General features: G+C 44.3%; 1 protein-coding gene across 1 annotated transcript in view; it reads left to right on the top strand.

The window, feature by feature from the left end:
• Positions 1-547: 547 nt before the first annotated feature.
• LOC144166054 (uncharacterized) overlaps positions 548-24,276 on the top strand; it is a 40,572-nt gene continuing 16,843 nt past the window's right edge. The window contains exon 1 of the mRNA XM_077695716.1: positions 548-1,409. Within this exon, the coding sequence (XP_077551842.1) occupies positions 548-1,409 (862 nt within the window). The remainder of the gene's footprint in view (positions 1,410-24,276) is intronic.

The following is a 24,276-nucleotide window of genomic DNA, read 5'->3' as shown; positions in this document are numbered from 1 at the left end:
AAACCCTGAAGTAAAACTGACTTTTGGAACTCTACTATGACATTTTGGCAAGTCCGCCCGACGATTCTTCGAACGGAAGCCAGTGGGCACGTCCACGATGCTGTCCTCCTCCAACTTACCATGCCTCATCGGAACACGTTGCAGTCTACGGGAGCCACACTTCATCCTCTGCTGAAAAAAAAGTATGCCATAACCAAAGAAAGGGTGCCTTGCCGTTGTCTCGGCTGTGCAAAAATTTCGACATTAATTGTACTCGCAGCATTTCTCAGTAGTAATAAACCACCACGCCCTTTGCTGGTTATCGCCGATTACAAATTGATTCGGACGTCTTGCCCGCTGGATACTGCTTTGCAGGAGTGCGACTTCTCCATGAGTTACAAGTCGGGGAGAATCCACAAGGATTCTTAAGCCAAATGTTCCTTTACGGCCGATTGTCGACTTCACCCGATCCCCTCTGTATAACCTGTCCAAGTATCTGCACAGCATCCTGCGGCCTCTCGTTGGGACGACAGAAACTTATGTGAAGGATTCTGGCCATTTCGTAACGATGCTACGCGACGTCAACATCCAGGACGACGACGTAATGGTGTCCTTTGACGTTAAATCTATGTTTACTTGTGTACCTGTGGACTTCGCGGTCCAGTGCTGTAAGCAGGTGCTCGAGAACGACGAGACGCTCGCCAGCCGCACTCCGATTGAAGATGCCGACCTCTGCCGCCTCTTGGGCTTCTGCTTGCGGAGCACGTATTTTGTTTTCAAGGAGGAGTTTTACAAGCAGGTGTTTGGTACTGCGATGGGCGCTTCAATTTCTGTGACTTGTGCGAACCTCGCTTTGGAAGCCGTCGAGAAGACCGCACTAAGCCTCTTAAGTCGTCGTCCAAAAATATTCGTACGCTACGTGGATGACTGTTTCTGTGTGTTAAAGCGGGAAGACGCGCCAGTACTTTTGGAACACCTGAACTCCGTCCAGCCAACAATCCAGTTCACGATGGAAGAGGAGGCTGCCGGTCGTATCGCTTTTCTGGATGTGGAAGTGCAGCGCAAGAATACCGGCTTTGTGACTACGGTCTACCGGAAGCCCACGCATACCGGCCAGTACCTGGACTTCGCTTCTGCGCACCCGGTCGGACACAAGCGCTCTGTGGCCTCGGCACTCTTCACACGCGCGCAACGCCTGTGCTCTTCTACCATGGCGCGGAGGGCGGAAGAAAAGAAGATAAGAGAGGACCTCGCTAGCAACGGATACCCCAGCCATATACTAAACGCTCAGCAACGCAGATCGGCAAACCCACCCACATCACCGAGGAAGGAGCGAAAGCGCGCCGCCATTCCTTACGCTGTTGGTGTAAGCGAAATGCTTTCACGAATATTCGATAACTACGGCGTCCAGGTTTGCCACGTGCCCACAAGTAAGCTCCGACAGCAACTCGTAAATGCCAAAGATGCGCTAGAACGCGAAAGGTACCCCGGGGTGATCTATAAGATTCCTTGCCAGACTTGCGACGCAGCCTACATTGGTGAAACTGGGAATTTCAAGAGGCGACTAAAGGAGCACAAAAACGACGTTGCTAACGGCCGCACCCAGCTAAACGCCTTGGCAGAACACCAAAACGTAACCGACCATGTCATCGCTTGGGATTCGGCCAACATCATTGCCACCGAGAAAATACTATCAACCCGCCTTCTCCGAGAATCATTCCACATCCAATCAACCCCGCACGCTCTTAATCGGACACGTGGGCCTATGCCTACAACATACGCATGCGCTTTGCAACGTTCTAAGCATGTATAATTACGGCCGAGCCATTTTTCGCTTCATATGTGAACAAGGGACCCGTACGGGCCCCGAAACGTCATTTGTTTTACCTATTGTTTTTAGCACTTTGGCGAGTGTAGGTTTTGTACCAACAACTATAAGTTAGTTCTTCTGCTACCGTTGCTGCCGCTGCTGCTAGTGTTGTTGCTGTTGCCACTGTCGTTTTTCTCAGCGATGTTTGAGGAAAGCTTTATAGAGGGCCTAAATGTTATGGCCGAGTGTCCAAAAGTGACATGTTCATAGCATGTCACTTTGGAGGTTGCTCTGGAGGTTACCCTTCCCACCTTAGAGGTTGCTCTGGCCTTAGCGTGTCTAAATTCCACAAACATGAGGGCCCCTTGAAAGCTGCTTGAAACTGTGCAACCTGTTTAACGGCTAGTAGCAGAGGCGCATCTTTTCCTAGTGAATCGAACGCCTCCAACATTGAGCAAAAGAAATTTAACCTAACGATAAGTATTCCGTGCTCCTTCCGGTTGTCGCAAAAGTAGATGCTCTTTCGGAACTGATCACGAAAGTGACCGGTATTAAATCATCAATCGCCCACCCCTCTGATCTGCATGACAAAATAATGAAAACTTGACAAACAAGAAAACGATAGTGCTTTTTTGAAGAAGAGGGTAGAACGCATTGAATCGGGCACCTCGCCAGTTGTTGCGCAAATGAAGTATCAGCTCAATGACCTCAGAACTGAAATGACATCAGCTCAATGACGCCAGAGCATTGAAATTCACGGCATCGAAACAACTGAGAATGATAACGTGCTGCAAAAAATGAACGAGTTGGCGCGAACACTGGAACGGCCCGAAATAACAAGCTCTGACATTGACGCCCTTCACCAGCACGTGCCGGTAAAGAGTCTGTTGGAATTGCTCGGTTTCGTTAAACCACCCTTAAGCAAGCCTGCCCTTAAGCTAAAAATGCCTGACATGCGTATCTTCGATGACCTGACTGCTTTCAACAAACATCTCCTGTGGCATGCGCGAAAGAAGGCGGAAGGAAAATGCCACCGCTTTGTGTGGCAAACAAATGGGCACCTGCTGGTCCGTAAGGACGAGGACGATGGTGTATTCGTATACATGATGAACGTGATCTCGAAAAACTGCTGTAGGTGGTTAAGCGTCCGATTAAAAATGCGATAGCGATTTTCAATGCCCGTCGCAAAGGATTCCTACTGCTCTCATGATATTGCAACTTTCGGTAATGTTGTATCTGTGCAACAGAAACGATCAGGTTTTTTTTCGTTATTAGCACTTAAATGCGCCGAGCTTACGGAACAAAGAGGAAGAACTGCACTCTTTTTTATCTTCCGTAGTCTATAATTTCGATGTGCTGGCTTTTTGTCAAACGTGGTTTAGCGCTGACTCTGATGTCCTACAGTTCGATGGCTACAATTTCGAGGCTTTGTGTAGAAAAGATAGGAGATGTGGCGGTGTGGCCGTTTATGTCAAAAATACATTTTAGTATATAGCTATGCCAGAATACGCTGTTACTATTCCACATTTTGAGTCCCTCTTCATTACGGCTAACGTATTCACGCTTCGAGTAATTTACCGGCCGCCCTCTGGATCCTTAGAAAAATTTCACCACTCTTTGGAGCCAATGTTGGAACATTTTTCATCTTTTAAATTTCTAGTAATTATTCTAGTTGATAAAATATATACATTTTAAACCAAACTAATTTAGATTGAAAATTTTTGAGATATTATATTACTAAAACGTTTTTCGAATCATATTGATGTTCCCACACGCATAACAGACACTTCTTGGAGTATGATTGTTTTTTGTCTCTCAAATCTTAATAAAAACGATGGTAATGCTGGTGTACTTACTACGGCTATAAGTTCCCATATGTCTCTTAATGTTTTATTCCGGAACACTCTGTGCACAGGGCGAAATCAATAGCGACAAGTTATAGCATTAGGCCTATAACATCGAGTTGTATTGGTAATTTTCGACAGCTTGTATCGTTTATAGATTGGGGTAGATTAAGGCAAGAAACTGATCCTAACGCCATCTATGATGTATTTTTGGTAAAATTATTGGAGCACACGATCATGCGTTTCCGAACAAAATAATAAGAAGAGTAAGAAAGCAAGAAAACCCTGTATAACCCATGAACGTTTGCGTTTAATAAAATAAAAAAATGAACTCTTTCATAAATTTATAAAAAACAGGCACCTGAGAATGCTTATAGAGTACACAAACGTCAGAAATAGGCTGAGCTCGGATATTAAAAAGACCCGTATTACTTACTGCGCTAATAAATTTGCCGAGGTATATTTTGACCCTTGTAAAACGTGGCGCACCACCAAAAATCTACTACGGAAGCTGCGAACTGCCGCTCCTAAGGAAATAAAATGTATGGGCAGATAATACTAATAAGGCTGTTACTAACAACTTCAACCTCCACTTTTTGACTTTTGAAGCGTCGGAGGTGACCACTTGTGAGAATTTTGAAACGTATCACGTAGCACAATCTGCCACAGACCTTATTTCTTTTCCTGTTTCCAAAGTTGAAATTGTGGGTTTAATTAACACCTTAAAAGTAATGTTTCCTGTGGATTCGATTGTAATAAAGTGGCTGCAATTAAAACGGTAACAGATTTGCTATACGACGTAGTTTGCCACCTAATGTATACCATTTTGTTCACAGGATTATTTCCGGATAAATTGAAAACTGCCACTGTTTGGGTTTTACATAAATGCGGTGCTCTTGACTGTAATTCTAACTGCAGACAAATATCAGTACTTCCCCTTTTTCCAAAATAGCAGAGAAGGTATAAATACTTGAATTACTCAGCATGTTTGTAAGCACAACCTAATAACTGAATATCAGTATGGGTTTCGGCAAGGTAAATATACTGAAGCAGCATTGTTCAGCATCAGAGAGAAACTTGCAACTGATATAAAAAATCAAGCGTACACAATAGGTATCTTTTTAGATTTTAAACAATCTTTTGATTCTAATAAACATCCAATACTGTTTGCAAATTTACCGTACAATTAATTTAAATGGCTTCCAATTAAATTTAAATTACTGCAGAGCCATTGTTGAATAAAGAGAAAGAAGCGCGCCACAAGGCAGGCAGCGGGGGCTCGCTCGACGAGCGCGGCTGTCGCGGCAGTCGTTCGTAGGCATCGCTGATAGCCGGACGTCTGGTTTACTGGTTCTCTTTCGCTACACAATTCTTTTGGTGCCATGAAACCCGGGAGGAACGGCCTGGTGGACACGAGATGACGGCGCACAGCGACTTCGAGGCACGCGAGGCCCGGGAAACCGTTTGATTTCCTGATCCCGTGGGCCTTGCCCTCGAACGGCGCCCCCCATGGCTGGCTGCTCGACGCACCGCACCGACCACTGGGAACCCGGTAGTGTCCAGCAGCAGCACCGTATACAGAAGACCCTCCCTGTGGACCTTCAGCCTACTGAGCACAGGGAGGCCGTGAGTGAACTGAAAGAGCTGAGGGACACTCTCCGTGCTAAGATTACCGAACTCATCAGAACAACAGACAACCTTGTAGAATCACCAACTCCGAGAATTAGTATGCTTAAAATCCTCCTGGAATCGGTTACAGAAGTGCTTGAAAACATAAATATACTTGACAGACAGATACGAGACCTCCTAGATATCGAGGATTACGAAATGGATTACGAAAAATCTGACAAGTACTTATATATGATTTTCAGTGCGAAGTGGCTGCTTACTGATAAGATATCGAAGATGAGCTTGATGCGGAAAAAGATAATTACGCAGTGCGTCACGAATTTGGAACCCACTCAAGTCGCACCCGTCCAAACATCATGTAGGTCGTTGATTACCTCTACAGCTTCCCGTAATGAAGTATCTAAGTACGAAGACCCATTACTCACAACGAATACGGCAACGGCGGAAATCATCCCACTGCCAGTAAAAGCCTTGAGCGCGTCCACAAATGCTACGCTGGGATCACGGATGGATTCTGTACAGAGTAAAGAACGCTTAACACAACCTCCAGAGTCCCATCCCGATCATCAGAAACCCGTTGTTTCAATCCATCTGATCACGAACACTGATGCCATGAACACCGACATGAACCGGCGCAAGAAGCGAAGAATTCGGGACAAGCCCAGCAAAAGGACAAGGACTGCCACACTAAAGACAAGACGCAGAGTTTGTGGACATTCACCTAAGCTACGACCCAATTCCGTCAGGCGGAGTGCAACTAGTTCTTCCACCTTTAAAAGGCGTGTTCAGACACGGGAGTTTCGGTCGAGGAAAGTGCGATCCCTACCAAGACGATGTGAACGACCAGCTGGGCGCGAGACAGCCCGAATTTTCTTCCCTGCAACACAACAGAGTGCTGATGTACGTTCATCGCCGATCCTAACGAAGACCGTCATTAGAAAGCACCATTGGATGACAAAGCACCGGTGGAAAACTAAGCTGCTCACTAACGGTCACCGAACGGCTAGACGAATTCAAACCAGGCTGCTGAACTGACCATCGTTTTATTTTTTTGGCATGTTTTTTCTACTCAAGTCCTTTTTATCCGTAGATGCGTCGCTGTCGCGGGCGGGAGGATGTTGCGGAAAAGGAAGAAGACCCCTTGCCAATGTACAGATCATCATCATTAGATAGTAAAGAGGAGAAGATTAAAGAGGTGTTCTGAGCAGAGCCATGGCGCTGGTCTAGTTCCTCAATAGCCACCTCAATAATCATACACAGTTCGTTGTGATTAATAATTTGCATTTAGATACATAATAATAAATTATGGAGTCCCGCAAGGATCTATAGTAGGACCAACAATATTTTTACTGTATATAAACGATACTGTCAACATCCCTTTGACCTCAGACATTGTCCTTTACGCCGATGATACGAATGTTTTTTTCGCGTTCAATAACCTTTCCACTCTCACTCCTGCTGTCAATCTATGGCTTCAAAATTTGTCTTGCTGGTTAGATACAAATATACTCTTATTGAATGTTACGAAAACCAAGTACACTGTCTTCTCTGCCGTTAATAAACCAGTTCACCTTAATAGCTCTATAACGTTTAAATCATGTCCACTAGAACACCCTTCAAAATACAAGTATTTAGGGGTACTATTTTATGAAAATATTCGATGGAGAAGTCACGTAAACATTATCCCTTTCCTGCCTAAAAAAACGATTTTAGAAAAAATGGCCACAAGTAATTAAACTTTGTGTATTTACTCCTTGTTAATGCTGCTTCTACAGGTGGAAATGGAAAGCTCAGACATTTCACACAGAAAACCAACCCACACATATGTGTGGGCTCGGCTTCTTTCTATTCGTATGATCTGCGGGCAGTAAAAATACACTAAAAACGGCATCAGGCGCCGAAAAACTTCATTTTCACGCATTATTTACAAGTTTTATATTGATTTCAGGAGTATGTACAATATAGATGGGATTTTGTGAAAAAAAAAATAATAATGAAGTTTTAATTATTATAATGACTATTTATAATTAATATTATTATCACAAGTAATTACGGAACTAGTTCAAGGTTAAGGCGCCGGAAAACATTCCCAACGAGCCAGCACAAAACCGCGAATAAATGAGACAACAAGAAAGCAAGAAAAAATTATATATCACTAGCGCAACAGTGCACAAGCCCGCCACCTTGTACCGACCAGCGAAATTTTCGTGACGACGAAAGCCCAGCCCACACATATGTGTGGGTGCATTTTTCATGCGTGATGACTATACGCACAAGAAGGGAACGGGTGTATTTTTTAGCTGATCGTGTTTTTCGAATTCCTGAAAGTCGTGTCTTATGCTTGTTGTTCAGAAAATACGAGAATAGAAAGAATAAATATCAGTTTTCATCTTGAAGGCGGCTAGCGGGATCGCGCCGGCTGGGGCGCCGTTTATAATGCGCGATTTCTCGCCCCATGGTGGCGAACTGAGTGCACTACCGAAAACAATTAGGTCTCAGAAGCGTTCGCAGCGACTACTCGGGGCTGTGAAACCGAAACAGGTGCCACTTAGTAAATGAATTTGTTGACCAACACGTTTGTGTGGGCCGGGCCGTAAAGGGTTATAAAAGGTATCATTGCTAAATCACTTGGTATGCTAAATTGATTTCGGACGTTGTTGCCAATACGCATAAAACGGCAACTTTATTTTAGTACAGTGCATTCCCGTATACAATATTCCTTATCAGTCTGGAGGGTTACATTGAAGTATAATTTGGAACAACTATATATAATGCAGAAAAAAGGTATACGATTCGTTCAATAGCTATCTAGTCATGATCATGCATTCCCATACTTTTTCCAGAACCGGATCCTTCATATAGAAATGTTGTATAAACAGCGTATGCTGGAAAAGATTTTTCGTTAATTCAAAGCAAATCGTGAGCTCTTTGATACATATAAAAATACGGAGACACCTTATTATTTCAGAAATAAAAGCTTTGTAAAAATTAAAATGAAAACTAAATATGGCATGCAATTGTAAAAATGGCAAACTTGGAATCTTTAGAATTGCTACCCATCATTTCTGGATACAAGAGAGCTGTCCCTCCCTGCTTGTCTTCAGAAAACTGAGTAAAATTGATTTCCTCGAACAATCATGATTTTTCTGTACAATATTGTTTTTTCAGTCCTAAAAAACATGTTCTTTCTTTGGCCTTAATAGTTATGTGTCACAATGTTGGTGATGTATGTGTTCACCAAAAATCCTGTAATTTTTGGTAATCTATATTGCCGTATTGTGTTTGATACTCTGTATGTGTTTTTTATTGTATGCGGTTGAGAATTTGCAATGCGTTTCAACATTTTATATTTTATTTGATGTAATGTTTGATTTAGTGTGTTTTGAGCATTTGAGATCCATCAATCTGGTTTGAAGTATGTTGCGCTCATGTTGTCTGGTGCGTGTATTGTCTGGTGTCGAAGGCCCAGTCAGGTGGCTTTCAGTGCCGTCTCTTGCCTTGCCACCAAGACAGACCGCCATTGAACACTGTTTTTGTCAATAAACAATAAATAGACCCAAACAAGAAAATTAATTTTCAATTATACTGAGTAAAATTCTTTCTACCAATTTTACCACATTTTTTGCCCATCTTTATTACTCGGTAGAATTGAAGTTAGTAATAGGAATGAAGTTCGTAATAACAATCTTTGCCAGGCGCCACTCAGGTGGGACCCACGAATGTCGCAAGGCGTGGTTAATTACATGTAGAAGAGAGGCGGGGGACTCAATGGACAGAGGTTTGCGGACGTATCACGTATGAAGTCGTTCGTAACCGTTTTCCATCCACATGACTTTCGGCCAGTTTGGCTACCTCACCGCCCGGGGTGAGAAATAGTGTGAGCACCATCTCGCAGTTTTATCGGAAATCATGTCCTGCACTGGTCAACCTCCCCATAACCTGCAAAAGCCAGGAACACACAAATTGCTTGTTTCATCTTAAGTCACGTATGGTTCACACTCATCATCTCGCCGACTTGAGCGTTCATTTTCGGCCTCTATTGTGGCTGGTCTCACGCCAAAGCCGATCGCGCTGTATCCCGCTATAAAGGCTTCGCCACGACCTCTGGTTGACGTCTCTCAATATACGTAAATCTAAAGTAATCAGGAAGGATAATGCAAAGAACTTCCTCTTCAGCTAAGGAAACAAAACGCTAGAAAAAATTCCCCGCATTTCCACGAGGGGAAGAATGTGAAAGTGCGAATGCACGAGTTGAATTTCCGCGGTTCGGTAATGTTCGCGAAAGAGAGATGACACACACACACACAACTAGAAAGAAAGAAAGATGCATTTATTCACACACACCTATTTGTGTTGTCGTTGTACTTGATTGCTAGAGCGGATCTCAGCTTTGAAATTTCGTGTCAGTACTCTTTTAAGCGGGTGCATTAGCCCTTCTCACGCCCGGTTCTTGGCCAATCCCCCTCGTGGGTATGTCCATGTCAGCGGCCAGGCAGCGCGCGCCCATCTACCCCCATTGCCAAAGAAGACGAGGAGATTCCTGGCCAATAACCCACGTGGGTATGTGCCATGTCAGCGGCCGGGCAGCGCGCGCCCATCTCCCCCCGTTGCCAAGGAAGACGAGGAGCGCGCGCACCCGCAGCTGTTGCTATGCGGACGGCGGCGGACGCTTCAGGCTCGCTTAAGAAGTGCATTCGCACTTCAAAAAGCAATATAACAACTCCGGAAGATGGTTAGTTCTGACCACAACCACGAGAGGGAATTTTGGCACAGAATAGGTATGAGTTGGGGAGGACTTGGCAAGCACTCCCGGTATAAAAAGTGCGCTACCTCTGCCGCTGAAAAGAAAAATACAGGACCATCGCTTACTGCCTGAGATTACATACGCGGCTCAAACTTGGCTCCTTAATAAACAGCTAGCAAGCAAACTTAGGTTGGCTGAAAGGGCTTTGGAAAGAATAATACCAGGAATAACACATAGTGACAGGAAAGAAGCTACCGATATCAGAGAACACACTAAAAAAAAATATCGCAGTTCAAACAAAAGAAAATAAATAGACTTGAAATGGTCATGTAGTCAGATGAACTGATAACCGGTTGGCAATTACGATGACACAGTGGATGCCAAGAGATGGTTGCAAAAGAATGAGAAAGCCATTAATCATAAGCATCAATAACAAACATTTACACCACCTTCCCGCGAGGGAAACCATGGGTTAGATGAGATGCATCGGGGGTTGCCGTTGCGTTTCCGTTATGTTAGCGATGTCAGCGCGTGGATTGCTGTTGTTGCGTACCCTATTTACGCACCATGTTCACCCGCGATGCGTCGCATCTACCCCATGGTTCCCCTCGCATGAAGATAGTGTCAATTTTTAACCGAGCGCAAGCTGCGCGCTAACGCACAGCTGGCACGGCGACGGGAGCGAGCGCAGCAGAGCGCAAGCTGCGCGCTGACCGCGCTGACGCACAGATGGCGCTGCGGTGAGAGCGGCAGAGCGTGCAGCTGCCGCGGCGAGGAGAATGGGGGAGGAATGCGGACTACGCCGCGACAACGACGAGGCACAAGGCGATGAAAAGAGATGCGTTGCATCTAAAAAAAATTCCGGGTTAAACTGTGGACTCCAGCAGCCTAGGGCAGCAGTAGTTGGAGGTCATTGGGAGAGGACTTCGGCCTGAACCCGGTCAACGTGAAAAAGAGACTGCCCGATAGTCTTATATACCCCCAGTCACAACTAAACGTCTAAATTCGGTGTTAATGTACATACTTTCACACATTGCTGAGCAAGAGCAGGACACTACGAATATATAAGGCAAAAATCAATACATGAGTCGCATTTGCAGTGTTCCTTTATCAAAAAAAGCACGGATGCTTGGTTTTTGCGACATAAAATAAAATATTACATCAACTACAAAAAATCGTTGCCTGCTGTTGTCCGTGCTACTTGGCGGCATTTTATAAAGTCAAACGGCCGCAGCCACAAGAGGATACACTAGATAGGTTCAACGTTCTGCTCGGAACGCTCATAGAGTAGGGAAACGTGGTACTGTAAACGTTGTTGCAGGTACCTCTATTCCGGCGTGTCTCCACTGTACGGCAGCGCTGGCATCCAGGCAACCGACGTGGGGCCATGGAACGAGACAAATATAAATAATTTGAGCAAACCTTAAGCGTGTTACCTTAGCAGGAACGAGACGGTATAGGAAAAGCATCAGAGGTGAGCGGGGAAGAGCAGGGAGGCATTTACTTGCTAGAGGCGCCAGTCGACTATCGTCTTTCGTCGACATTTGCAACGAAAGGAGCAGATACGCGGCCATTTCTTTGTGCCCTTGTGCTTTGTACCCTTGCATGTTGTACCTGTGCACAATATGGTCGTATACTATACCTGTTCGACATAATGTACAGCACTCTTTTTTCGTTGCTCTCGTATCTGTAGCGGCAGTTAGTAGACTCCATGTTCGTCGGTTGTTCTACCCTGTACGGCGACCTGGGCTAACAGTAAGAAAAAAATAGGTAAATAATAGAATTCATAGAGCGGGTATGCTTTTTTCCAAATTGACTTTGAAACTGCTTAACCAAGCTGCCAAAACCTGACGCGAGAGCTCAATCATTCCCCTCCTTTACAATAAGCACCACGCTACCTACCAAATTATTTTGAAAACTGCCTTGCATGCCAGATGTCGAACAGTAAAAGCGATTCAGGAGGCGTGTGCCCGAAGACCGGCCCGTCTATGGCCGCTTTCTGGCATGTCCGGCCAGCATCCAGGTTCTGGCAGCCACTGATCATGCGTTGAACGGCCAGCATTCGGCAACCAGCGCTTCGGTATTTTTGCGTCCGCCCGTGTCCGGACGCACAACGGCACCTAACCGGCTGCCAGATATTCAGTTCTCTTACGGCTGCCGATGTTGAGAAAGAGAACGGCCGAAGTACGGCCCTAGGGCATCCGTTTTTTTTTCGGGAAGCGGTAACAGGCCGAAGCACGGCTAGCGACCGGCCACAGAATATGCGTGTTCTTGCGGCAGTTGGTGTTCGAAAGGAGACCGGCCGGAGCGCGGCTGCCGTGCATTCGTTGTTTCAACGGTGAACCGCGCGCCCGGCGGTAGAATATTCGTTTTCTTCGGGCAACCAGTCTTATGAAGGATACCGGCCGACGTACGGCCCCAGAATATACGTTTTTCATTCGGTTAGCTGTCCTCGGCCGAATTACGGCAAGCGAATGGCCACCGAATATATGGCAACCGGTGTTCAAGAGGAGACCGGCCTACGTAAGGTATCTGGTTATACGTCGTTTTTTCGGCAAACGGCATACAGCCGAACAACGGCACGCGCCTGGGCGCCGAGAATTCATGCAAAGACGTGTTTGGAAGGAGACCGACTGGTTTTTTTCTGGGGGCAGAAAAAGCCGTTAGGGAGCCGAACGACGGGGACGCATTTTTCATCCGCTCCGTGTTTCTACGTTTTAAATGAAGGAACATCGTTTTTCAAACAGTAATGAGTGTTCTCGGTGAACGGGCAAGGTGCAAGGACTCACTGGACATTAGCAGGGAACGTTTTAGGCCATCGAAATGTCATTTATTGCCACAAAAAGACTGTGCCACACCGACGGGTGAGCTAAGCCTCGCCAGTCATCGCCGCTACGACGCCTCTGCCGCCGGCTTCGTCGACGCATCAGCTCGAGGATATTCGCCCCCTCAAGAAATTGAGAGCATTGGAGACATCGACCCGGCAGAGAGGTCCGATCCGAGATGAAGATGGTTCACCAGAATAACTGGCCTTCAAGGGCGTCGAGCAAGCGGCCACCACGCAGCTAAAACGCCATCATGTTAAGGACTCCCCACCAAAGAAAGGCAAGTGCGAGCAAAAGCGCAAGTTATTCTGCGTACAATTAAACTAGGACAAGCAATGTTGCACTATGTTGTTGGTGATAATCGTAAAAGAGACTCGCTCGCGCATTGGTAGGATCAACTTCATGCCCTGCACTATGTTACTTCATGGGATTTTACGACTGCCTATTTAGAAAAAAAAACTATTTTAAATTTGCGATAACAACAGAGCCTTGTAGCTGACGAAGCCTAGCTGTTAATTTAGTTCCGATGTTTGAAGGTGAGCTTAGCTACTCTTGGGATATGACTCATTTGGTTAAACATAATCGCCAGCATCCTAGCAAACTCGGATTTTGTCAGGATTTTCTTGCTCAACTCAGATTGATGAGTTCACGCACGATTTGGTTCCTATAAGCTTACAGTGGTTGACTGTATATTCTTGGACTGCAAAAAAGGAAATGATGGTGTTCCATATCCCCTTCTGCGTAGTACATTTCGTCCCATGAACTGAATGAATCGGTTTTTGCATTATTATTACTATTGGCCCTATAACTTTGTTAAAAAGTACTGTGTAGTTTACCGGACTATAGCGAATGAACGTGATTCCTTATACCTGCAGCTTTATTCGAATTTAATAACATCCTGGTGTGCTGATTCAGAAAAGTTTTTGGATGTTAAACAGTGTGTTAACGTGGCACCTTTACAAGAAAACCTCCATTCCAATTGAATACGTATACCGTAAATTATGCTGCTGTGACAACGGCCGAGGAATATAAATACCTAGGAGTTTATTTAGGGAGTGGTTAGAGGTTAAATAGGCAGGTTCACACCATAAACGTTACGGCTGCATATGCTTTTGTCTTTCTGAGACGAAATTTCAGTGAACCTCCATCTAACTGAAAATAAAAACCGTATTTCACTCATGTGCGCTCAATCTTGGAGTACGCATGTGTTTTCGTGGATCCCTACACCAAAGAGCTGGTTGATACGCTCGAAAACATACAGAATATGTAGTGCGATTCGTATTAGGTAATTGTCACGCTCAACTTAGCATGAGAGAATTTAAAAGTAAACTAAAATGGCAGGACGTGAAAGATCACAGACGAAACCACAGGTTGAACTTTTTTCGTAATATTTATCATTTGAAAACTGAAGTAGAAGGGGAGAAGTATGTCCAAGCGCCATTCTACATATCGCAAAGTGGGACCGCTAGCTTAAAGCAAATTATTAACTTTCCTTAAAAAGTGGCGCCTTGCGCGATTCATTTTATTTTACATCAATACTGCAGTGTAATTATCTTCCACCTATGATTGCATTAACTGTTTATATTGACGATTTTCAGCGCGCTTTGTAGCATTATTTTGTTATTTTGTCTCATATTTAATGCTTAGTGTTATGTATCTCCCTTTTGTATTGCATGCAAAGGCAAGCAGGCATCAAATAAATAAATAAATAAAACAATGAATAAATAAATGAATATAAATAAATAAATAAATAAATAATAAATAAATAAAACAATGAATAAATAAATGAATAAAAATAAAAAAGATAAATAAATAAATAAATAAATAAACTTCCAGAGGCGCAAGTTTGCCTCCTACGGGTTGAGAACCCTACGGATTCAACCTTGACCAATAAAATATTTATTGCCCTATTCGTTGCAGTATGCAAGGTTTCCTGTATTCATGCTACCATTGCTATGTTATTGGTTTGAAACGAATTATGTAACTCTAATTTTACGCGTTTCTTAGCGTGATCACAGAGGTATACAACTGCAGCCACCTGAAGCAGGGCGTCATTCGCAACGCGTCTAGAATTTTTTGAACGTAGTATGACATTAGAAGTAAATTAAGTTCTTTTGGACTATTACGTGGTGTGGACCTATACTCGTGAAAACAACATTAAAATAGATTGAAAATGAAAGTACCTGTTCGCTCCTTCTTAGGATCAGCCCTGCCCAAGATCATCAGAAAAGTTGATCGAGTAGAAATGTCTTTGCAAGAAAAATAGGCGAAAACTGGTCATACTTTTTTCGTGAAGGAGTTATATTAAATGCTCCTGAGTGCTTTGTTGAGAACCAAAACGCTTCGTAAAGGCATTCACGCCGGTTTTATATACAGCAAAATTGGTCAAGCAACTGTTATAAAAATAGTTTATGTAGTCATAGCATGAAAGTGTTCCGGAATATTGCCCTAAAAGAAATTGGCTAAAAGCGGCGCAATTTATCTCTCTGAAATTCAACCCACTAAAGTATGCGCCCTCCGCCGCGCCCCCCCCCCCTCCTCTTTCCCCGTTTATTACAGGTAAGCCGCCCCACAGAGGATATCAGGACCTGGACAATACATCTATTCAAGCTCTACAAAGAACTGAATATTTTCTGGGTTGAGCAGTAAAAGAGGCACAGCAATTAAAGGAACGACAATTTGTGAGCACTGTTTAATAAATGAATTTTGCTGTCAACTGAGGCTGGTAATTAAGCAAGGCTGCGCTGAAAGCTTGACGGCTGGTGGCTGCTCGCGAGCTCACTTTCATGTGGCTGCATTGGACCCAAAATGCTGGGTTTGAGCTGCTTCTGCACTGCGCGAATGAGTCATCGGCTTTCGCGACATGCATTGACCGGCCTCAGTACAGTTAACGTACTGTGGCTGAACTCCAATGCCCGTAGCACGGCCGTATTTCCGGTAGCTTTAGTCCGGCTGGAGTCCGACGACCGCATCTCGGCTGTAATCCGGCGGCCGTACTTCGGCCGTACACGGGTGGCTTTGGAATGGCCGGAGCCCTACGGCTGGAATCTGGCCGTATGACCGTAAGCCGGTCGACTGGCCGACGGACACTGGCCGTTGGACAGCCATGGGAGTACGGCCGTATACGGCCAAAAGGCCCACATTTGGACATGGGCCGAACATGGCTGCCGGAAAACGGCCGGACAGAAAATCACCGGCCAAAGTACACCGGCCTGTTTTAGGCCGAACAGTCCTGCGCTGCCTGGGATAGTGCTGGTGCATAATAAATGCGAAACGGTATTTGTTCTTCACCTTGTGCTGATTTCTGAGAAGTGGAAAGGGCAACTATCAGCTGTTGCGGCGTGAAGGTACCATTACACTCAACATCATACTGTCTCTGTCACGTATGGAATTTCCTTGTTTTTACTTTTGGTATCTCCACAACTTGCTAGTACAATGAGCTCAGCTCGATACATTCTCAAAGTACTTGGCTGGAGCATTCGCACGCTTTCTAAGGTGCCTCTATCTTTGCTTACAAGAGTGCGCGTAACACTGCTCTTTTCTCGGAGTGCCTAAATACTCTATTCTATCTTATTATTCTTGTTTAATGGGGCTGTTGACACAATACTCCTGTAGATTTCTCTACGAGGTACGAAGAATCGCCGTACCACTGAACTTCTGCCGCTCCAAAGGAACAGGCTTTTGTAATGCGGGAACCTCGCTAAGAGATCCCACGCCTCATTGTGTTCTTCACAACCTGCCTGGAAAAAACACTTCACCAATATTTGGGCCTATTATTCCTAAGACAAAAATTTAGGGAAAGAATTTTCTTAAAACTTCTGTTATATGATGACAAATGTATCGAAATCTTCATTGATGCCAAGGTGGCCTACAAAAGCTTCCAAAATTTGAGTTTATGTGATGTTGCCTACTCTGCGGCATCATCCTTGCCCTCCACAGATGCGCAGAACAGGCTTGTTTATTGTCTATACATTTAGGGTTGCTTCCAAAGTGCTCAGTTTTCGGTGATGTTAATGCCCATCCACTCACAAGCTCGAATCAGAACTGGAGAAGGAATGAGAATATCTGTAGAAGTGTATGTAGTATGGGTTGTATTACAGTATGTTGTGTGTTGTTCGATATACCGGCTCCTTATGATAACAAGTACTTTTAAAACTACTAGACCTGGACCCTAATTCCTGCTGACTTTCAGACAATGGTTAGCAGTAACGTCTCGAATCATAAAATAGGGCGCTCTGGCAACTGGTAAATTATTGTTTGAAACTTTATTCTATAAATGGCTTCGCTTGAAGGTATCAACACGAGTATACTGGTAAAATGTCACTACAATAATGCCTCCTATGTATACAGGCTGCATTATATACCACTGTAGTGGTATATAAGGGTATATACGGACTTCTGCACTACAATCGTCACTCCTCCAGGTCTCTCCATGAAACCCTACAAGCCTTTTCTAGACATAGAATGGCTTTTGGAGGTTCATTTAACGCGACTTTGCTTTATAACTGTTTCTTGAAGACATGTAACACTTATTTGCTGTGGTGACAATAAGTCTTAAATACTCCCTGTACTCTGTGTAAGGCGTCTGCAGTTTCACTTAACAACGTTATTAGCTTCTGTTAGCTTCCAATGAAACTATGATTGAGATAGTGCTGTGCGGCTATTCTTGTAGGGTTATGACACAGCTGCATTTTCTGTGATCATAGGAAGTTTTCTTTGCTGTGGTCACTAAAAGCACCGCGGCCTCTCAGTGCCCCAGCACCGGAGAGCCCAGCGTTGTGTCTGTGGCTTCCTGCGTAGTGCCGATGTTATGGCTGCCTGATGGTTTAAAGCAGCACGTCTCGGCGGGCGCCGGCACAGCACTGTGAGCTGGAGGCCTACTTTGGGCTTGAGGAAGTCCATATAGCAACCTTTTATGCATCTTTTGTAGCAGGGGCGGTGTCCATAACCTCTGGAACGATGGGTTGGTGACGTATATTGAGTCCTCACTGTGAAGTTTCAATGGACGGAGCACATTAAGGTACTGTTGCTTCAGTAACCTGTACCCTGCCAAAGTTTGTATTTTCGGAATTGTCCCTCCCATGCTCCCAGCGACGCAAGGATGTGTTTCATTTTCAAAGCAAGTCCCTCATCTTGTTTCTTTCGCAAAGGAGTTCGAGTACACGGGGTGCGTGACTTTCACTTCACACCGGCAGGTCGGGCTTCACAATGGTCCGAGATTTTGTCAGGAAGGTTACACTTTGCGCTAGGACCTGTTTCCAGGCAGGTCACAACAAATGAGACCTTCCAGCAGGAGGCGTTGTTTGTCCTTGGACCGCACTGAAGGAAACAAGACGAATGTTTCCGGCGTCAGTATGATGTGGTGACTTGGTAACTTTGGTAAACGGTTGTTAGAATTTAAGTGTGTTTAGGTTTTGAATTAAACATACGCAGCGCTATCTACTTTCATGTTGTGTCCGTGCTAGTTTGGGATAGTTTAAATATAAACCAACTAAACGTTTTGCCGCCTCCAAATAACTGCGTCGTGTTTCCGCGTTGCGTGCTTGCTTCTTGTCGAGCATGTATGAAGGGAATCAGTCTTTGAACATTCATGCTGTTTGTTTTTACAGAGGAGACAAGTGGCTGACGTTTTATCGTGTCTACTTAAAAAATAATGGAGTAAAACCCATTCAATATCGGGATGATTTTTCAGAGTTAAACATAGAGGAATTCGCACACTCGCTTTGCACGAAGTGATTACAGAAGTCATCATTACCCCTGTCACGAGTAGCCAAGAAATTTATTTTTTTCTGCACAAAGTACTCTAGAATAGAAGTGACCGTAAGTAGCCTAAATTACGTCAACTTGTTTATTGACTTTTTTTGCAGACCACAACAAATACACTTTTCATGATGATCAACGATGTCCACTCTCTTTTCTCCAACATGTCCCAGCACCAGTAGTTCCACCGTAGGTGTCCACAATGCATTGACATCCATCAGGACATCTGGGATTGTATTCGCCATTGTTTCGAAGGTGGCACTGCAGTAGTGTTCAAAGAATACAAATACTGCTTGAGCATTCACAAACTTTCTGAAAATGGTCCTGAAAAAATGTTGGCTGTAGGCCTTAGATATACGCATAAAAGCTACTGTGATCAGCTTTGTGACTAGCAACACTGTCTCTTCACCCTATGTACTGCCGTCGCAAAACCTAAGTAAGAATTCCACGTTTTTTCTTGACGCTGGCCTTTAACAAACAATGCATGAAGTTCAGCAAAAGCGTGAAGCATGAAGCTTAAAGTTCAACCCAAACGTACCTTAACATAACTGCAAGATATACCACAATGATTCTTAGCACAAGGTCGCGAGTTTGATTCCCGGGTGGGGCAACGACTTTTTTGATGGAGGCGAAAAAAAACGCCCGTGTGTACGAGACTTGGTCGCACGTAAACATCCGTGAAAATTAATCCGGAGCCCTCCAGTACGGCACTCCTCATCGCCTGCGTTGCGTCGGAGCGTTACACCTTATAATCAATCAAATCAAGTAATACCACAACAATTAATTGCGAGCCGGCCTAAGCAACTTGACAATAGGTTTAGGTAGATTTAATATAATTGCCACCCATTCCAGGCTTTGAGATAATAAAATCTAAGCAGAAGGAAGTACACACCCTGAACTGAACAGAAGGTGGTGAGCGTTAACCAACCGTCACGGTCTACGACAGGGCTGATAAGGTAGAAGCCGCAAGCACCCAGATTTTCTTGTTGAAGACTTTCGAGCCCAGCTATGCTGCCTCAAGTTTATTTGTGTAGCTGCGTAGGGTTTTTAGGAGGTCCCCAGGGATGGTCATTGTAAATCGGCCGAGGCAAAGATGCCGTGTGGGCTGAGGTGTCTAGCCTCCTCTCACTTAAATGTCGACTTGGTGTGCGTAGTGATGCTCTTTTTTTTTTGCCGAAGACCGGTTTCCCTAATGTGGGAAAGTTTACTATGGAGAAGAGGAATCATGCTGTGGGTGATTAGATTGCTTCAAATGTAATGAAAAGAAGTGAGTAAACAGGATCGCGACGGCTGGAGATGTATTGATTGAAGGCCGTCTCGCGGGCAACCTGATCAAAGCAGCCATTCACTCCAAGAACTCGGTGTCCATAACAAAATTATAAACGTATTCAGAAAGACATTGAGCCACGTACAACCTCAAATCATGAGGCCTGTTTAATTTGGGTGTGTGTAAATAAGGGCGCTCATGGCGGGAATGTGATAAAGTTAGCTTGAAAAGTGCGGGGGAAAATCGCGTCCATCTTTCGAAAAGCGACACAAAAGAAAAAAAATACTGACTACATATTAACGTGATGAAAACAAACAGACCGATGCTGCAGCCATGATTGTGGAAGCACTCTGTTTACTATTTGGTTGGCGTGTGTTGTGGGGAGTGGGTATTATTATGCGAATTGCGAAAGCCTCAAAGGACAGGGTTCAGATTCATGTGATGATATGCTACGAATTTCCGGGATAGGGTCACATTGTCCTAAGAGTGTGCAGCTATTTCTGTCCTTTTTAAATAATCTTTACCTATTTAAGATTTTCCTGTTTATAATTCAATTGTGTTTCTCGGAGACACGAGACACTTGACTGATTAGTATGCAGCATTTGATTAATTTTTCAACCACTTTACTAAAAAAAAACGTATAGATATTGGTCTATAGTTTGTTATTTTTGTCTTGTCACCTTTTTTATGTATTGGAATCACTTTACTTTGGTTTTGTTGGTCAGGAAAAACACCAGTTTTGAAAATCAGATTTACAATATAGGCGAAAGGTTCTACTATATATTCATCGATTTCTTTCTTGTGAAAGGCGTCGATATCATCAAGACCACTGCTAGTATCTTTAATGATAGGAATAGCACTTGTAACGTCGACATGCGTACAGGAGAACAGAAAGAATTATTCGGAACACGTGGAAGACTATCGACCTTACTTATAGAAGAATGGTTATCAGTGAGATTACCGGTGTTGGTGTTCGGTGGTTTCGAAAGGCCGTGCTAAAAGCATCCGCGATGTCTATCGGGTATTGGAATAAGTTGTCGTCTTCAGAAATTTCACTTATTTCATTTTTAGATGTAGTGTTGATCAGAAAAGTATTCAGTATGCGCCATTGCTTATGAACATTATTGCCCGCATCAGAGATCTGTTTTTTCAGGTATTTTCTTTTGGCGGCTTTTTAAAACGGCGTTGTTTTAAAACGGCGTTGAATGGTCTCCATTTCATTTCTCGGTACAAGTTTTCTTTTTTACGGCTGCTGTTAAAGGAGCCATGAAGAGAAAACAAAAATTTGGTTCATTCAAAAGATTGTCTCGTTCGAATCATCCTGACACCACTTTTAACGTAAACTTCGCTCAAATAAGCTACATAATTAGGAAAAACGGGAATGGTCATGCGACCCACCAGCTCATTTCCCGCAACAGAACCTATGATATCACATGAGCTAAGCTCTGCGATTGGCGGAGGCTGGCAGAAGAAGACGCAAATTAGGTAGAGCTTACAAACTAGACGAACGAGCGATTTGCGCTTAAATTTAGGGCACATTCTTTACAAAGCAATAAGAATGATGGGACAAACAGTGGAAGTTACGAAAGCACATGTAAACATAAAAGAACTGATGCGTTCTGCTGCTCGTACTGCGCACAGCATGCTTGGTTTAGCTGCACAGCACTACGGGGCTTGGGGTTGTCTCAGACGACACTGGCTGATTGACGCAAGCAACTGTGTCTTACGTGGCCCCATTTGTCGAGCGAGCACTGTTTCAGGGAACGAATATTTTCTCCCAGAACAAAAACAAGCCAGGTTTAAATGCGGGAAAAAACAAACCAAACGCTTGCCACGGTATGGTGGCGCCATCTAGGTTACGGAATGTAAAGAAACGCGGGAACATACCAACACTGCTGTACAGGGTGAAGACAACCTTTGAACGGTCCCGTGCCGCCGCAATTGGGCCAGCGGGCTCAACGCGTTATTCTTTTCGTTTCCCACGAGACCTAGCAACGCAAAACAGACAATATGATTCAAATTTCTTCAGTAAACCGCGTTGCGGCGATAATTTTAGCGCGGTTTTGACACTATGACTTGCTTCGGCGGCGAGCGAGCAACCGAAAACGGCGGCGCCAGCGTATACGTGTCTCTACCCTGTACTGCCGATGCGTGAATGAAGGTATTCTAGGCTGCAGAGCGGTCGGTTCCTGTGATGTCAATTGGGACCACGAAAACGCACGATTGAGCGGAAAAATCAAAACCTTAACCTAAATTGTTTGATTTCTCAGTGAATAAAGCACCGTTTGTATCCGAACAAGCGCTGGGAGCACTATAAAACACGAAATATTTCGAATAAAACCAACTTGCATTTTCTCTTCATGGCTCCTTTAAGTAAACTGTGCGTCACCCACGCGTTTTACGGCGACATATAATTCTTGGGACATAATCTGACCGAGGTTGAAGAGTGTATTGCGGATTTAAGAATTGAATAAAATTTTCATAAACACTTTTAGGATCTGTAAGGTAACACGACACCAATCGACGACTCATTTGTTCTGCAAACAGTTTTTTGTGAAAATCGGAATGGTCAGATGGAGGGTTCTTATGCGGTCTGGTCGAATGAAAACGCAGTGCGATCAAAAAGTGGCCTGTGATATTCGCCCGCATTACGAAAGCCTCAGGAGGAGTTCAAATGTTAGTTAATGCATGATCAATGAGGGTGCTTGTGCCTTATTCGGAACATCGTGTTGAAATCTTCAATAATGTTTCAAGGCCGAAAGCTTGACCGCAGTTTGAGTATTCGTTTACACTTGAGCAGTCATCGAGAAGGTTTAAGTTTATGTCCCCTAATACTACCACGTTTTTTCTCCCATCAGTTACTAACTGCAGCACTTTGTCAAAAGCGGAGCTGACCTTTTGACTATAGGAACTTGGGAATCGATAAATAAAGCCAAATAAGGTGTTTTGTTAAGGCTACCAAATGTTGATTTGCAATTTCTACGCAAACTGATTCGCAGTCTGTGACATTCACCGCAAGATCAAGTCTGCGTTTGTACTTTAAGCTTGAATGAACAAAAATGGCAGCCCGCCGTGTATGGATGTGTCTCGACGGCAATATTCGGATGAGTATGATGGAAAACAATAAATGTTCTTATCGGCGTTGCTGAGCCAAGTTTGTGAGATACAAATTATTGCAATTGGGTGTCTTCTCGTGCTTAGGCGGCACTAAAATTCATCGAACTATTTTCTGATGCTTCGGGCATTAAAATGAATGGACAGTTCATGGTTTTTTGACAATAAAGACGGAAGTTCGCAGGCGTTCACGTGAGCCACGGTGGCACGTGTACTGTCTGTCTATGCCGTGCCAGGAGTTGTGTCACTGCGCATAGCGTCAGGGCGCACAGTGTCAGGACGCGCGGCGGCAGAGTGCTCCGTGTGGTAGAAAGTGCGTACGTCCGTTTCGTCCCCTATCACGTACACCCAGCTATCATCCGTTCTGCGTGCTTTGATCCGACAATCGTCCGTTCACGAATACTGCCATTTTATTTCCTTCTTTCGGTTCAGGTCCATCGCAAACAACTTCTTGTTTGCAACTGTGAGGTGTTCATTTACGTAAACAGGGCTGGGTTCTTGAGCGTGAAATCTGATGTCATTGGTCTGCAGACGGGCTTTTCGCAAAGACATTCAATTTTATTGGGATCAGTACTGCATGAACTTCTCAGGTTATAACATCGTGACTACTACTTTTTAACAGTTTTAGTCTTCGCCGCGGTATTGTTGGTTTTATGATTCATTTTATTTATTCGTTTTATGTCCATGTTTTCCCTCTTTTATTCTCCCTCTTTTATTCCCACTCAAAATACCCAAGATTTTGAAATAGAGAGAGCAAACTCCATTGGCCAAAGAAATTTCTAGTAGCGTAGTTATGAGTCGTCGAAGAAAGACAGCGTTCCATGGTACTCGGAAGGTGATGAGCTTTGCAGAGGTGCACAGACTTTTAATGTGAGCAGGTAAGCGACCCCAAAGGGGCGCGCATTTCTCAGGAGAGCGGCCCAGCTCGAACAAGAGTAGGGAATATTAGGTGCAAAAAAGTTGTTGGAAAGCAATGCGGTAATTGAGAGGGCCGGTACACTGCGGAAATGGGCATTTTGAGTGCCCGGAGGTTGCCGAGATGTTTGCGGGCCCCTCATGCTGCATCGCCAAATCCTTCTTAAAATATATTCTTTAGGGCCCGGCTGTGGCCTGGAATAGGAATGAGCATCATGAGCAAAAGGGTGAACTTATTTATTACCTCTATGTCTTAGTTACCGGAAATCAATTAAAGTAAAACCTGTATGTCGGGATGAGCTTGCATGTATGTTGTCTGGTAAGCGCTGGCTCGTTCTGGAATATCATTGGTGGGAAAGATTCGCATAACTCCCTGGCTGTCTGTGCAA

This window comes from Haemaphysalis longicornis, unplaced genomic scaffold (assembly GCF_048455015.1).
Source record: "Haemaphysalis longicornis isolate Haplotype H1 unplaced genomic scaffold, Haemaphysalis longicornis Haplotype H1 scaffold_16, whole genome shotgun sequence".
In the NCBI taxonomy this organism is placed as follows: Eukaryota; Metazoa; Arthropoda; class Arachnida; order Ixodida; family Ixodidae; genus Haemaphysalis; species Haemaphysalis longicornis.
Note: the sequence above shows the minus strand (reverse complement) of the source record. Positions and strands in the feature narration are given on the sequence as shown.